Source organism: Globicephala melas, chromosome 19 (assembly GCF_963455315.2).
Source record: "Globicephala melas chromosome 19, mGloMel1.2, whole genome shotgun sequence".
In the NCBI taxonomy this organism is placed as follows: domain Eukaryota; kingdom Metazoa; phylum Chordata; class Mammalia; order Artiodactyla; family Delphinidae; genus Globicephala; species Globicephala melas.
The window spans coordinates 53,243,762-53,257,437 of record NC_083332.1 but is presented as its reverse complement, the minus strand read 5'-3'; the positions used below and the strand labels follow the sequence as shown (position 1 = coordinate 53,257,437).

Here is a 13,676-nt window from a genome sequence, read left to right as displayed (position 1 = left end):
TTTGACAAAGAAAATGAACTTGGACAAGTAGCTGGCAGAGGGTCTGCCAGCTGATATTTCATTTTCTTGAACAAGTTGGCTAAGTTCCCTATGAGTTTTAACTGCAAAATAAGGGGAGTGATTCTAACGTCAAACTGCTGTAAGCAATAAATGAAGACATATATGCTGATACGTAAAGCACCACAATGCCTGGCCTTACCTGCCAAGCTGCATCTTACTTGGGGGTATGGCAACCATAGCAAATAGACAGACCCACTTTTAAAAATCTCACAGATCACCAGATAATACAATATGCCTGATTTTGTGAAATAAGCCCCAGAGGGTAATACGTATGTATGAATATGTTACATACACTAACATACAATATACATTAGTGCATCAATATGCAAAATGTAATTTTAGAGTATTTAAATAAAAAGCAAGCTAGAGAGATGGGAAAATAAGCAAATGACACACGTAAGATGGATGTCACTTCATAACTAGAAAGCTTCCAGCAAAGTTTAGTTTTTCCTTGACGATGTTGCACAAGCAGCTAAGGAACCCTGCATCATTTTTAAAACAATACTTAAGACAATCCTATTCCCATTTTTATCTATTACTTTAATTTTATTATAAATTGGAGGGAAGAGGGAAAAACGCTTTTCCCTCCGAAACCCCCATATAGCTGTCCTGACCTCTGTACCACAAGAGGAAGAAGTGTCAGAGACACGGCTCCACCAGTAGGGGTCACTGTGCTGAGAATTAATCCCTAAGAGTTTCTCATTAGTGATTATTATACTGCAGGCGGGCAAAATGGAAAAATTAATTAATTTCAAAGTGATAATGCATTTACAGCAACAATTAGAAATGTGTAACTGTAAAAGGGCAACATTTAAAAGACAGGTTACATTTACTAAAGTTGCACAAGAATATCCAATTGTGAAATTACTGATCTGCCACAATATTCCTTAAAGAGGCACTTAAAATAGCCTGACGCCACGAAGGGTGACCTAATTACGGTAACTAAAATCACCGCAGTCACAGCAAGTCACAGCAAATAAAAAAGGGACGTTTATATTAGAATACTGCTGTTTAATACCTCAGGGAGCCGGCTACAGTGGAGAAGGCAGGCAGGGCTCCCGGGCACAAGGCTGGCTGTGTTTCTAGTTTCCTTGACCTTGCGCGATGGAATGCACACTCCAGCAGCCCTCAGGTCAAAAGGAAAATGCTTTGTCTGAAGTGCAAGGCAGAAAGGGCAAAGATGAAGCCCAAACAGAACACTAGCCATTGGGAGACGGGAACCCTGAATCTATGCTCAGGTTCTCCATGAGCATTTAGGATCCAACTCCTACCGAGGGTGGGAATGGGGATGCAACCACATGGCTTAGGTCCAAAAACATGTTTGCATTAAAATGGCAGAAGTGCGCCCTTCATCCACAAAACAATGTCTTGTCGCGATGGAAGCAATGCCAAGCCCTGTATGGAAGGACAGAACATGAGGCTGGATCTGTAGTTCAGTCTGTCCTACCAGTGAAACAGTAGATCCCAGGTCTATACTGGTACAGAGTTCTGTCCCACATACAGAGTGCTACATTTTCGTCAAAGAGAAGTGACTGGCCGTGAGTTTGACAAGTCCAGGGCTCCCGTTCCATCTCTTTACGAACCTCAGTCGTACGGAACTCTGGGGTCTAAGAAACCCCACCAAATACCTAAATGTATAAAGATATGACAGACCGTGAATCCATTACTGTCAATCCTCATGCCAACCTTTATCGCCATTTTGGTTACGAGGGAACAAGCTCAGAAGGGTCAAGTGTCTTGCCCAAGCTCTCCCAACTCCAAGGGTAAGAGCTGGGGCTTGACCATCAGGATCCTCAGCAAGGGAGTCAGTAGGTCCACTGTCCCAGGCAGCAGCCTTCTCACACTTGCCACCACCAGGAAGTCATGTCAAATCCCTTTTCTAACACAGGCTAAGGGTTTACGTCCCCTGCCCTTTTATGGAACATTCCACCACTGCCAATACAACTTAACCAAATCTGGGGGGTCTTTTGGTGACGTCTCCACTTTTCTCCAAACCTTCTCAAGGGTTATCTGCTCATTTTCCCAAACCTCCCTCTCACCCAGGGCCACAGCCAGCAGGTCTTCTTTTATATGTTGCCCACGACTGCTCCCAGCGGGCACTTTCCCGCTGCGAGCACTGGGGACCAGGCTGGGGGGTGGCCGAAGCCTCTGTACACCGGCTGGTGAAGGAGGAGGAAGGAGCCACTTAGGCTGGGCACCGGGCACCACTGAGACCAGATCCCGGTGTGGTGCACATTCAGTGGGGAGCTTCTCCTAACTTCCTGTGCTGCCCAGCTGTATGGTGACACTCCTGTCTCAGTTTCCAACTCCACGCTCTTGTCTTCCCGTTGGCTTGAGTCCCGACTATAGTTACCAGCCAAACAGCAATATTCTGTGATCCCAACGCAGTTGCCTGCCTGACATAATTTGCTGGCGCTTTCAGAAATCCTCGTTACGTCCAAGGAGCAGACAATCCAGCCTGACTCGGCTAAACACGTTTATGTGCTGTGTTCATGTTAACTATTAGACAATGATCCCCTCCCCAAGAAACAACCATTCACTCCACCTTTTACTTTCCCAGAACTAGTCTTCTTCTTCCTTCCCACCTGCCCTTGTGCAGGGTTTTTAAGCCCTGTGGTCCCATCGCAGAGTAAGAGTGGCTACCATTTTCCATCAACAAGCCCTCATCCACTGGAGACCACACCCAATGGGGACATGGTTTCACCACCCGCCATCACAGTCCTTGTAGTCACAGCCCCGCGATGATTGGGCTGTTGGTCTTGACGGTACAGGGCCAGCAGAAAATGAGAAAGGATGCTGTCCACTCCTCACCCCCTGCATAAACTTGAACAACTCATCCATGGTACTGTCAATGGCACTGACACCAGTCCAGGCCCATATTCTCCCTTATCATCTCTACTGAAGGACCTAACTTAAGACAACGAGCGGAAATCATGGTCAAAGACGTCCTCGTGGAGAACCTACTCTCACGCAATCATGGACAGCCTGCCGATGGGGAAGCTTCAGAATCCTGGGACACACACGCTTTCTCATTTTCCACCGGCCTTGGCCTTGGAGAACTGCTCTCCAGAGACTCTCCCACTTCTTCTTTTCTTTAAGTAGTCACCTCTTGGATTAAGTCTATTTGCTTTGCATAACAACCATCTGGTTGATGAAGATTAAAAAAGCACGCACTTACTTTCTCCTAGGCAGGTCAAAAGATTTTCCTTGCAGTTTTGAAAGCCATCCACAAACATGAAGCTCAATGAGGGTGGGTGGGAAGGGCTGCAGGAGAAGGCAGCAGACTGTATTCAGAGGCTATGGGATCATTTGCCCAGAACATCAGAGGTCAATGACTTGACTTTTGTTACTCCTAAAAGCCAAGGTGTTTCTGAGGATTACATGGTAGGTTTGCTTAACTGGAACACTGGTGTCCACTAAATAGGAAAACATTTTTTAAAGGCCTGTGTTTTAGAAAAGTACCATAAACCAAATATGTTGTATAAAAATGTGCGTTCTTCATTCTAATGACTTCCTCCTCAAACTTCTTTCAGGGAAGAAGTTTCCAGATACAGTCGTTACAGGACCATCAAAAACAGAAAGAACTTCACACTTACCTTTGCGAACATGTCCAAATCTAACCACAGTCGTGTGATTCACCCAAAAGGACTTACCTTTGGAGAAGAATAAAGTGCACCTGTAGCCCAACAAAAGGATTCTCCAGGAAAGGTTTACACCCATTAAAAGAAGAATTTAGAACAACAGATACAGATTCTCAATGGAAACAAAGGAATCACATCTGCTAATAATTCAAAAGGCATGAATCCATGTCATTCACCTACTAACACAAAACACAGTTTTGAAGGACTGTGCTTACTGAACCAAAAAAAAATCACATCGAAAGCAAACAGATCATCTCCATGAAGACGTTCAGCCACATATTAACACAATACTGAAAGAGCGCATCTTCTCTCTGGCCCTCCAAGACACCTCTAGAGAAACAGGTGCAACCTAAAGCCCACTGAAATGTGTCCAAGAGCCCTAAAGCCTGATGCTGTGATGATCAAAACCAGACTCATCCTCACAAGAGGTGAGAGGCGCAGAAAGCACGTGTGCCTGGGTTTCTCTAGGACCCTTTCCGTAAAGGCGCACTGGAGGTGTCTGCGGCGGCAGTTCACTTACCATGGACTTGGTGAAGGGTCTGGCCAAGGTGAAGAGCAGCGTGTACACCCACCAGCCTCGATGCAGGGAGGAGTACATCATGTTCCCGGGGTGCACCGCGTTCGACGTGACCCCACGCGGGGACAGGCGGCGGTGGAGTTCGCTGGAGAAGAGGATGTTACAGAGTTTGGACCGGTTGTAAGCCAGCATGGCCCAGTAGTCATTTTTCGATGGAGAAAGGCGGCTGAAGTCTAGTTTTCCAGAGGAATCATTAATATCTGTAAATCTTAAACAAACAAACAAACAAAAAGATATGAAACGGCCAGTCTCTGACTTCTTATATAGCGTTGTGTTTTTATTAGAAATCTGAGAAAAACTATGCAGAGATGATTGAAAACTCAATTGGGCAAACATCGAAACAAAGTCTCCTTAAAAATAGACAATGGGGATTTCACAATATAAACCATCGGGGTCCAAAGGCACACTTAATAAAGGCCCAAACTCATAAATGCAGCGGTCTTCACATGCTGAAGTCCCACTCCACCACCCCTGCCTCTAACATATATTTTTCAAAACCTTCAACAGGAAGTTCAAGGATAATTAAATTAAATGGAAAAACATCTTAAATAAAGGGCTGCTGCTTTTGGAAGCAGAAAGATATCGCATTCCTAACCTTTGACAGTGCTTCCCTGGGTTATTTTAGCCAATGCTTGCGTCCTGTATTATTTTCATTTGAGCATCCAAGTAAATATAGATGAGCCTTGCTGCCTCCAAGACTCTTTTGCAGATTAAAAATTAATGATTATAAAGGGGTTATAACCTTGGTGAGGTGCCACCAATAGTCCTCAACGTTTAAAAGATAAACGTAAACAAAGCCAAAAGAAGTTCTGGCAGAGTCGACCGTTTTTAAGTATATCCATGCCATGGACACACACAAATCAAAGCAAGTAGTTGATGTTTTATAATTGGGTCTGACGGAGTCGTTAAACACCAGCTGTTTGTTTCTTTCCCTTCTTTCTTTCTTTTTTTTTTAAAAAATAACAACAAAGTAGTGACTTCCCTAAAAAGCAAAAAAAAAAAAAAAAAAAAAAAAGATCATAACAGAAGGGATTTTCTAGACGACAGTCTCATCTTCATTAAGGACCCCTTGGAGTCTGCTTCATTAACTCTGGGCATTTGCCCCGAGTAATAAGGGAGCACAACAAGGGCACTGGAGACAACCACTGTGGAAAAGGAAAGCAAAAGGTAAAACGAAAATGATGGAATAATCTGGTTGTTGCTTAAAGGAGCAGTTCAGATGGAGCTATGACCAAGAAGAGAATCCCAGGGGCAGACGGAATTCATGTCTTAATGGAAATTAAATACCCCTTCTCCAGGACTCAGTCAGTGACATCCCATTTCCGGTGTTAAATCACCTTGCCGAGCCGAAGTCATCAACAAAGATCATGGCCAGAGACGCTGGCGTGGATGAGGCAGTGAGACTCCGAAAGGAATCACCGCTGCCCGTTTCCAAGTCCCCAGACCACAGGAAGAGCCCAGACTTCCGAGCTTAATCCTCTGAGGCAGTGAAACTTAGCGGGAAATTTGAAAATTTATGGGAGCCTTTTTCTGGTTGTCATAACGACTGCCGGCGGGGGCCGCGGACAGGAGATGTCCTGCCACGCACTCGGAGCCTTGCTCAAGGAAGATGGCCCCACTGGACATTCAGGCACATGAAAGCCTGTGTGTAATTATCTGAGCCTAGAGCCGAGCTGTGCTTTACACAGATGCACAGTAGTAACAGCCGCTGAATTTCCAGGAGCAGCATGCCACAACCATGTAAATGAGGAATGAGCGCGCTTTGGAATTTTATGGGATTGGGTGGGGAGGTGAGGCTTGACCCGAGGCTGGTGGCATTTGAGGCTGCAATGGCGCACACCTGGGCTCTCTGACAACTTACCTTCCCTGAAGTCCCGCCCAAGCACTGACATGTTGGAACACATGCTCTTTTGCTTCACATTCACTTTTTTCCTTACATTACAGGTAAGCTAGCGCACTGAATTATAACATGTATGCAGGGAAGTTATATTATTCATATTTCTTAATTTTATTTCAAAACAGTAATAAGGTGTTACGGAAGAGTTGTCACCAAAAAAAATAAGGACTGTTGAGTTGAGGATGCAATGATCTAAGGTATGGCCCAGAAGTTCTACCTGCTCTGAGTAGAAAAGAGCATCCAGGATTTAGACAACATCTAACAGGTACGGGACGACGGCAGCATCCTTCACTCACTCTTCGTTCCGCTTTCATCGGCTTTCTTGGCATCCTTTGTTTAGCCCAATCCAGCTCAGGTGTCACTTCTTCCAGGAAGCTCTCCCTAACTAACTCTTCCACTGCTTGCTGTCACAGTGATTTCTAGGGTGGCAGCGAGGGACAGACTGAAAGCAGCCACGCAGGGTAGATGGAAATTAAGTATCCACTTTCCGGGACCTGGTCCACGCTATTCCTGTTGTTCAAGGACCTGCCACCCTGCAACGTTAGCAACAAAGCAAATCAGGCCACCTCTGTACCTTGTGCCTCTGTCCTTCCATACAGACTGCAAGTCATTTGTTCATTTGCTTCCAACCCTAGACTGTGAGTTCTCGGGAGGTGAGCTCCTTGAATGTTGCCTATGACACACAGTAGGGCCTAAATACGGGATTAGAGAACTGAAGTTCGATCGCGGGTTTGGAATTCCAAACTAAGAGCCAAGTTTCCTTTATTACAAAAAGCTTTGTTTTGAGCTTTGCTCAAAAGGAAAATTTTCCCATTCTGTTCAGAGGCTTTATGTCCTTCATGAACACCTGCATGCAGCACTTTCTAATGTTTAGAAGGATTTCCCTGCTTTGGCTTTTAGGGACAATGCAGAAGTATCTCATGCCCTGGGGAACACTGGGTAGACTCAACCGCTAAGAGAAGGTATTCATTCCTAGTCCCCAACCTAGAAACAAGGCGAAAACAACAACAAAATCCACCGTGATGAGAAATGAGATGGAACCAGGTTGAAAGCAGGTTTCGAGATGGAGAAACAGCTACTAAACAGGAGGCCCGCCCTCTGCAAACAGCCCTCCCCCATAAGTGGACCCCTGAGTTCCTGACCTGCTGAGCTCCTGAGCGGCACACTCATTTTTAAGGCCTGATTAGCTGGTATTGACAGTCCTCCAGGGAGGAGAGAGGGTGGGCGAGCTTTCCGATTCCTCTGAGCCGGGGCCCGCTTCCTGAAAAATGACCGCGTTCACCTCTCACAGCTCAAGAGGCAGCAAAACAAATCTACAAAAGCTGCCTACCCTGTTTTCAAGTTGAAAAATTGACAAAGCTAAACAATAACGTCTTAATAGAGTTATCCTCCTACCAGGACACTCGAATGTTAGCATTTGCTCTCTGGACGTTAACATCTGCTGTTTGAGAGGACCTCTATCTTGTGTTTCTCTATATACTGCTCCTTTGTTTTTTTCTTTTAAACTGAGGATTTTTAAATAACCCAACTAAAATAATTAGGCTGGATTCTATGTAGACAAAAGCTAGTATGTTCAAAGAATAGGACTGAATTTGCATCAGAGGCTGCGTGTGTGTGTGTGTATGTGTGTGTGTGCCAACTTGGCACTCAACACAGCTGCAGCCATTTACAGCCCTTCAGCCAGCACTGCCATTTACAGCCCTTCAGCCAGCACTCCACTCTTTTCATTCCATTTTAATTGTTATCTGAAAAATTTTTTCACAGCAAGGAAGTTCTCATTTTCATATGATGGATTTCAATTCACTTGCTCCGGTTCCAGATAAGTAACTAAAATACAGGGAAGACTCGGGGAGGCTAATAAATATTTTGCCTTGGGGCAGTCTGCTATAATATTTTCTGCAAACATCGGACTTCATTTTTCCCCTAACAGGGGGTCCTGACTCCAACGAAGAGATTCCGCCAAGGTTTATGGAGGTAATTAGATATCAACCCTTCCGTTTTACGACACGGTTTAGGGCTCTGGGTCCTTGAGCAGCAAGTGAGTGCTCTCCCAGGACTGCCCGCCCAGTATTCACACGGGCTCTGGGGTGCAACACAAGTGTAATAAACAAACCAGCTTGGGAGAATTAACATTTTGTACAAACACCCTTTAATGCGGGCAAGAGGTCATCGGGAAGTAGAAAACCAGTGCCCGTCGCCAGACAGGAGCGGGCCTGATAACACACACTTCAGGAAGACCTGGTCTGGAAACTACAATGGATCGAATTCAAGAGACCAGGGCCCTGCCTTCCGATCCATCTTTTAAATGAAATCAAGATTCAGATCTCCAAGGTAAGTGCGAATTACACTGCAGTTAAGGAGAGAACAAAGACGTCCCATGAAATACTTATTTGAGATCCAGATTTACAAAGGGAAGGAAGCAGCTGACAATTCCACAGAATCTCCCATTAAATACCAGCTCATTTAAACGTATCCCGTGGTGCCCTCCACATCTGGCAAACGACTGGGGCTGGCAGATTTATTTCCGGAGCTCTCTCCCCATCGCCCCCGCAGTAGCCTCCCTCACGCCTGAACAAGGCCACTCCACTTTCAGGAACCCGGTGTGATTTGCAAAGATAAGGATGTCCCGATTTTGTTACCACCTAATTACGAGATGTTTCATGTCTTTTAACGCAGGGGAGGATTATTACCGGCATTTTCCTTTCATTTCGGCCGTCATAAATTTCAAATGGTAAAAGTAAATCTATCTGCAGTGTGTCATTTCAACCATAAGCCCCTGTGTTTGGGAGTGATAAAGGGTTCAGACTAACCCTTGGCTGGTCTCTCTCTTCCAAGTCCCAGGGGTTACATTTTATGGAAGCATGATTTAAAAAAATAAGCTTCATTCTGGGTCACTAAAACATTTCAGGACTTAAGACGAAGAAGAGGGAGAAAAAAAACAGGCCCTTGCACATTATTTTTCTCCAGCTACTTTGGTAGGAGTGAAAGCTCCCAACCACACCAGGAAAATCTCCCTAACATGTATTAAATCTAGCCTCACCCAGCAAGTCCTTTATCTTCTCAGGGATAATACTTCTCTTTAGACAAAGTTGTTTATCCAGCTCTAGAAACAAAACATGCTGAAAATACGAGGAAATTTTCAACTGTCGTCTTCGTCGATTGAATATTCTCCTAATGGTAACAGAAAAGCAGCGCCATCTGATGTTTTAATTGAAATTTTGACCAAAAGAGTCGTGGCCAGATTTCTAATATGTTCTAACTACAGTACTTCCCTTTCTACAATTACACAGCTAGTGTCTGCATTGAATTCCCTAATTTCTCATTATAAAACAACTGGATTTCATCTTGCAGTTTTTAATTGCATTGTTTCTCCTGCTAGAATAACTGCACATTCTTCTTCGTGAGACGGTGAAGTTGGTGAATGACAAATCAATACAGGTCAGGAATTCAGATTTAATCAATTATTATTCCATCTCAAAGCAAAATCAATGAGGGACCTGAAGTATAGTTATAAAAACTATCTACCTTGCTGTCGACACTACCCCCAAATAATCACCCACCATCACGGGCACACACACAAAAAAAGACCTCGATAAATTCAGTAAGCCAGGTTGAGTACACACTTTCTGGAGCAGGACTAATGAAAATTATTTGCAAAAAGAGAGGCTGGGGGGACCATCAGCTGGTGTGAGGAAGCTGGTCACGTGAACAGAACATCCAATTCTAACCCACCTATGGGACTCCGAGGAAACCACGACGACCCGGGCAGGGGCTGAGCGGCACAAGACGTCCTGGAGGAGCTGGACAAGGTAGAAGTGGCCCAGATGGTTCACCTGGAAGGTGGTCTCCAGGCCATCTTTCGTGAGGCTCCAGGGGAGAGCGAACACGGCTGCATTGCACACAAGCACGTGAAGTGACCTGAAAGAAAACATCCCACGTTGTACAGACAGAAACTCTACAGCTCTAAAACCAAGGAGGATCCATGCTCCCCCCGGAATAACCAATTCTTCACTATCTTCAGGACTACAGACAGCTGGAAATGGGATGCCCTAGAAGGTCGCATCTGAGACCATTCTGCTCAGGAAGGGCTTGGATTCTAAGTGAGCAATTGTGCTGAGTTGCTGGGGACGAGGGGCTTCCTGGGATGCGGGACTTTCAGTGCCAAAACCGGGACCATACTGGGCAAACTGGGATGAGTTGGTCACCCAGGTTGGAACACAGGTTCTACCGCCTAGTTGAATCTGTGCTTCCTTAGCTCATTCAGTTCTCAGCTTCGTTATCTATAAAATCGAAACAGCCCTTAAAGGAAGACATGAGGAATAAAGGAGAAAGTGTGCTGTGCAAAAGCCAACACCAGAGCCAGCGCTTACTAGGTATTAAGGAAAACATATCAAGGTGGAGCTGCTCTGTCTGAAGAGACAGGCACAAACTGTTCGGATGCATTCCTTCCAGAAGTCGTTAAATCTGCATGTAGAAGTCAGCTTGGGGAGAGTTGCGTGGGGTCTGTTATATTTTCTCTTCGTTTGCACATATTTAACTTCATAATGAAAAATTTAAAAATAAAAGCCTTTCACGTGAATCAAAATCCTAAATCCTAATCAAGAAATTGCATTTGGAAGAAATCATCCTAAGGTACTAACGAGAACTGTATAAAGAAATATATTCAAGGCTATCCACAGTGTTTGTAATTGCAACATAACAGCAACACATTAGAAGTAAATTAAATGTACAACTGGGGAATCATTAAATGAACTGGAATATATGCATATGATAGAATACTATGCAGCCATTAAAATAACAAATCTATTGACTCTGTAAAGCATTCATGTTTAAAGACAATATATGATATTGTATGATCACACACACACACACACATACACACACAATGCTAATGAAACATAGACAAAAATGTTAACAGTCATGGTCTCTAGGGGTGGATGGAACCCAAAGTGTCTTAAATTGTTTTCTTTCTGAGTTTATTCGTATTTATTTTTTCCATAATTAACATGTGCTGTCTTTATAATAAGAAAAAAATGCCATAAATAAATGCTTTGTAGGAAGAAAAAAAAGCGTTTCGGGGATTTAGTTAACACATGAAACGAGAGAAAAAGACACAGGGTACAGTTTTACAGGACCACTGCTTTAAGAGATAAAAGTTCAGTGTTTTGTCCCAGATTCAAGCAAATCACCAAATCCTCTGAGTTTCTGATTCTTGCTTGTAAAATAAGGGGCTGGAAACCGATGGTGTTCAGATTCCACACCAATGGCATGGAATATGTGATATAGGAAACGAAATATTTCCTATCTTTCATTTTAAAAAACTTAGTGTTCTTTTCATAGAGACTTCTCATAGACCTATTACTATTGCAACAATCTGATTTTGTTCCATCCTTATGGAAAACTGTAGGTGAAGAATCTTGAGTTTTTAGAAAACAAATACTGGTGTGCAATAAAGAAAAGCCTATCTAAAAACTAAAATAATCTGTTATCTAAATAAAGTTTAAAAAAAGGCAAAAATTTGCAATCCTATAAAGAATCCATATTTTCACTATGTAAACAGTGTTTACAAATCAACAAGAAAAACATATTCTGAGTCTAACAGAAATACTGACAATGATATTTTTTAAATTCATAAAACTTGATTATAAAATAACCAGCACAAGAGGTAATGTGTTCAACTCCACCAGTAGCAAAAGTTAAAATGAGATATTTTCTGCCTATTAAATTAGCAAGTTATTTATATTATCACATGTTTATTACCTTGTATAAAGCTGGTAAGACTATATATTCCTACCCCATGGATAGTAAGTTGAAAACATTTATCATGAGAATTAGAAATATCCACATTCTTTCACCTGGTAATCCTGTTTCCAAGTAGTGGGTTACACAGGGGGCGGTGCAAAGGGCAGCAGCTCATACCTCTAGGGAGGAATAGTTTATCACTGATAATGTTCAGAACTGCCACTGCATGATGATTGGTTTTTTTTTAATAAATTGGTTTTTTAATAAATTCATTTATTTATTTATTTTTGGCTGCATTGGGTCATCATTGCTGCACGCTGGCTCTCTCCAGTTGCGGCAAGTGGGGACCACCCCTCACTGCGATGCACAGGCCTCTCATTGCGGGGGCTTCTCCTGCCGCAGGGCACGGGCCCTAGGTGCGCAGGCCTCAGTAGCTGTGGCACGCGGGCTCAGTAGCTGTGGTTCGCAGCCTCCAGAGCACAGGCTCAGCACTTGTGGCACACGGGCCCAGCTGCTCCACGGCATATGGGATCCTCCCAGAGCAGGGCTTGAACCCGTGCCTCCTGCATTGGCAGGCGGATTTTCAACCACTGTGCCAGCAGGGAAGTCCTTATTATTGGTTTTGAATTTTCTACAAACAATGCTCCCCCATTTTGCCCGTGCCTGGGGCAGACTATCCCTACAGCCACCTGCTACCCCCTTGATATGCCACTGCTTCTGTGGGGGATTAAATGGTGAACCCAAAAAATAGGTCCACTAGGAACCTGTGAATGGGACCTTATTTGTTAAAAGCGTCTTTACAAATGTAATTAAGTTCAGGACCTTGAGAGGAGATCACGCTGGATTAAGGTAGAACTAAATCCAATTGACAAGTGTCCTTACAAAAGAAGAGAAGGGCAGAAGATACACAGAGAAGGCACTGTGAAGGCAGAGGCAGAGGCAGAGCCTGGAGAGGTGCATCTACAAACTAAGGGCTGTCAAAGAGTGCCCGCCTGCACCAGAAGCTAGTGAAGGGCGCCGAATGGACCCCTCCTCAGAAGGCACCAACCCTGCAGACGCCTTGATTTCAGACTTCTGGCTTCCAGAACTGTGACAGGCTGAATTTCTGTTGTTGTAAGCCACCAAATATGTGGTAATTTGTTACAGCAGCCCTAGCAAATTGATACAGTTTCCAAGATTCATTCCCACAGAGATCCTCAAAATTTACATAAAAGCTTATGCATAAGAATGAGTAATAATGATATATAAATGAGGTAGAATTATAAAATTGTATATGAACTAGAAGCAACTTAAAATCCAACAGAAGATAAGATAAATCAGCAAGGATTAAGTCAGAGGTTCCCCAATTTCTCAAATCAATTGAAAAAGGAGGAAATTAAGTGTTATGTGTGCGATTCATATCCCTTCCCAGCCACCACCCCCCCCCATGAAAAAGACTTTTATACGTACAGTCAGCAAGACAGGAAATACAGAAAAATGTTAGCTCTGGATGTGCAGGATATCACTAGGTTGCTTAGTTCTTTTTTTTTTTTTTTACTGTTTTTGTTATTTTCCAAATTTTCTATGTAAGCATGGATTTCTTAAAAAATTACTCAGATGTAATTCACAAAGCATACAATTTACACTTTTGAAAGTGTGCACTTCGCTGGTTTTTAATATGTTCACAATTATACAAGCATCATCACATTTTAATTTTACAACATTTTCATATACCCCAAAACAAGCCCTGTATCCATTAATAGTCACTAACCACTCCCAT

At 43.5% G+C, this 13,676-nt stretch overlaps 1 protein-coding gene across 1 annotated transcript in view; it reads right to left on the bottom strand.

The window, feature by feature from the left end:
- Positions 1–13,676, bottom strand: part of WWOX (WW domain containing oxidoreductase) — a 978,641-nt gene that overhangs the window by 685,657 nt on the left and 279,308 nt on the right. The window contains exons 7-8 of the mRNA XM_030863784.3: positions 9,908–10,093; positions 4,222–4,486 (exon numbers count right to left, since the gene is read on the bottom strand). Coding sequence (XP_030719644.1) covers positions 4,222–4,486; positions 9,908–10,093 — 451 coding nt within the window. The remainder of the gene's footprint in view (positions 1–4,221; positions 4,487–9,907; positions 10,094–13,676) is intronic.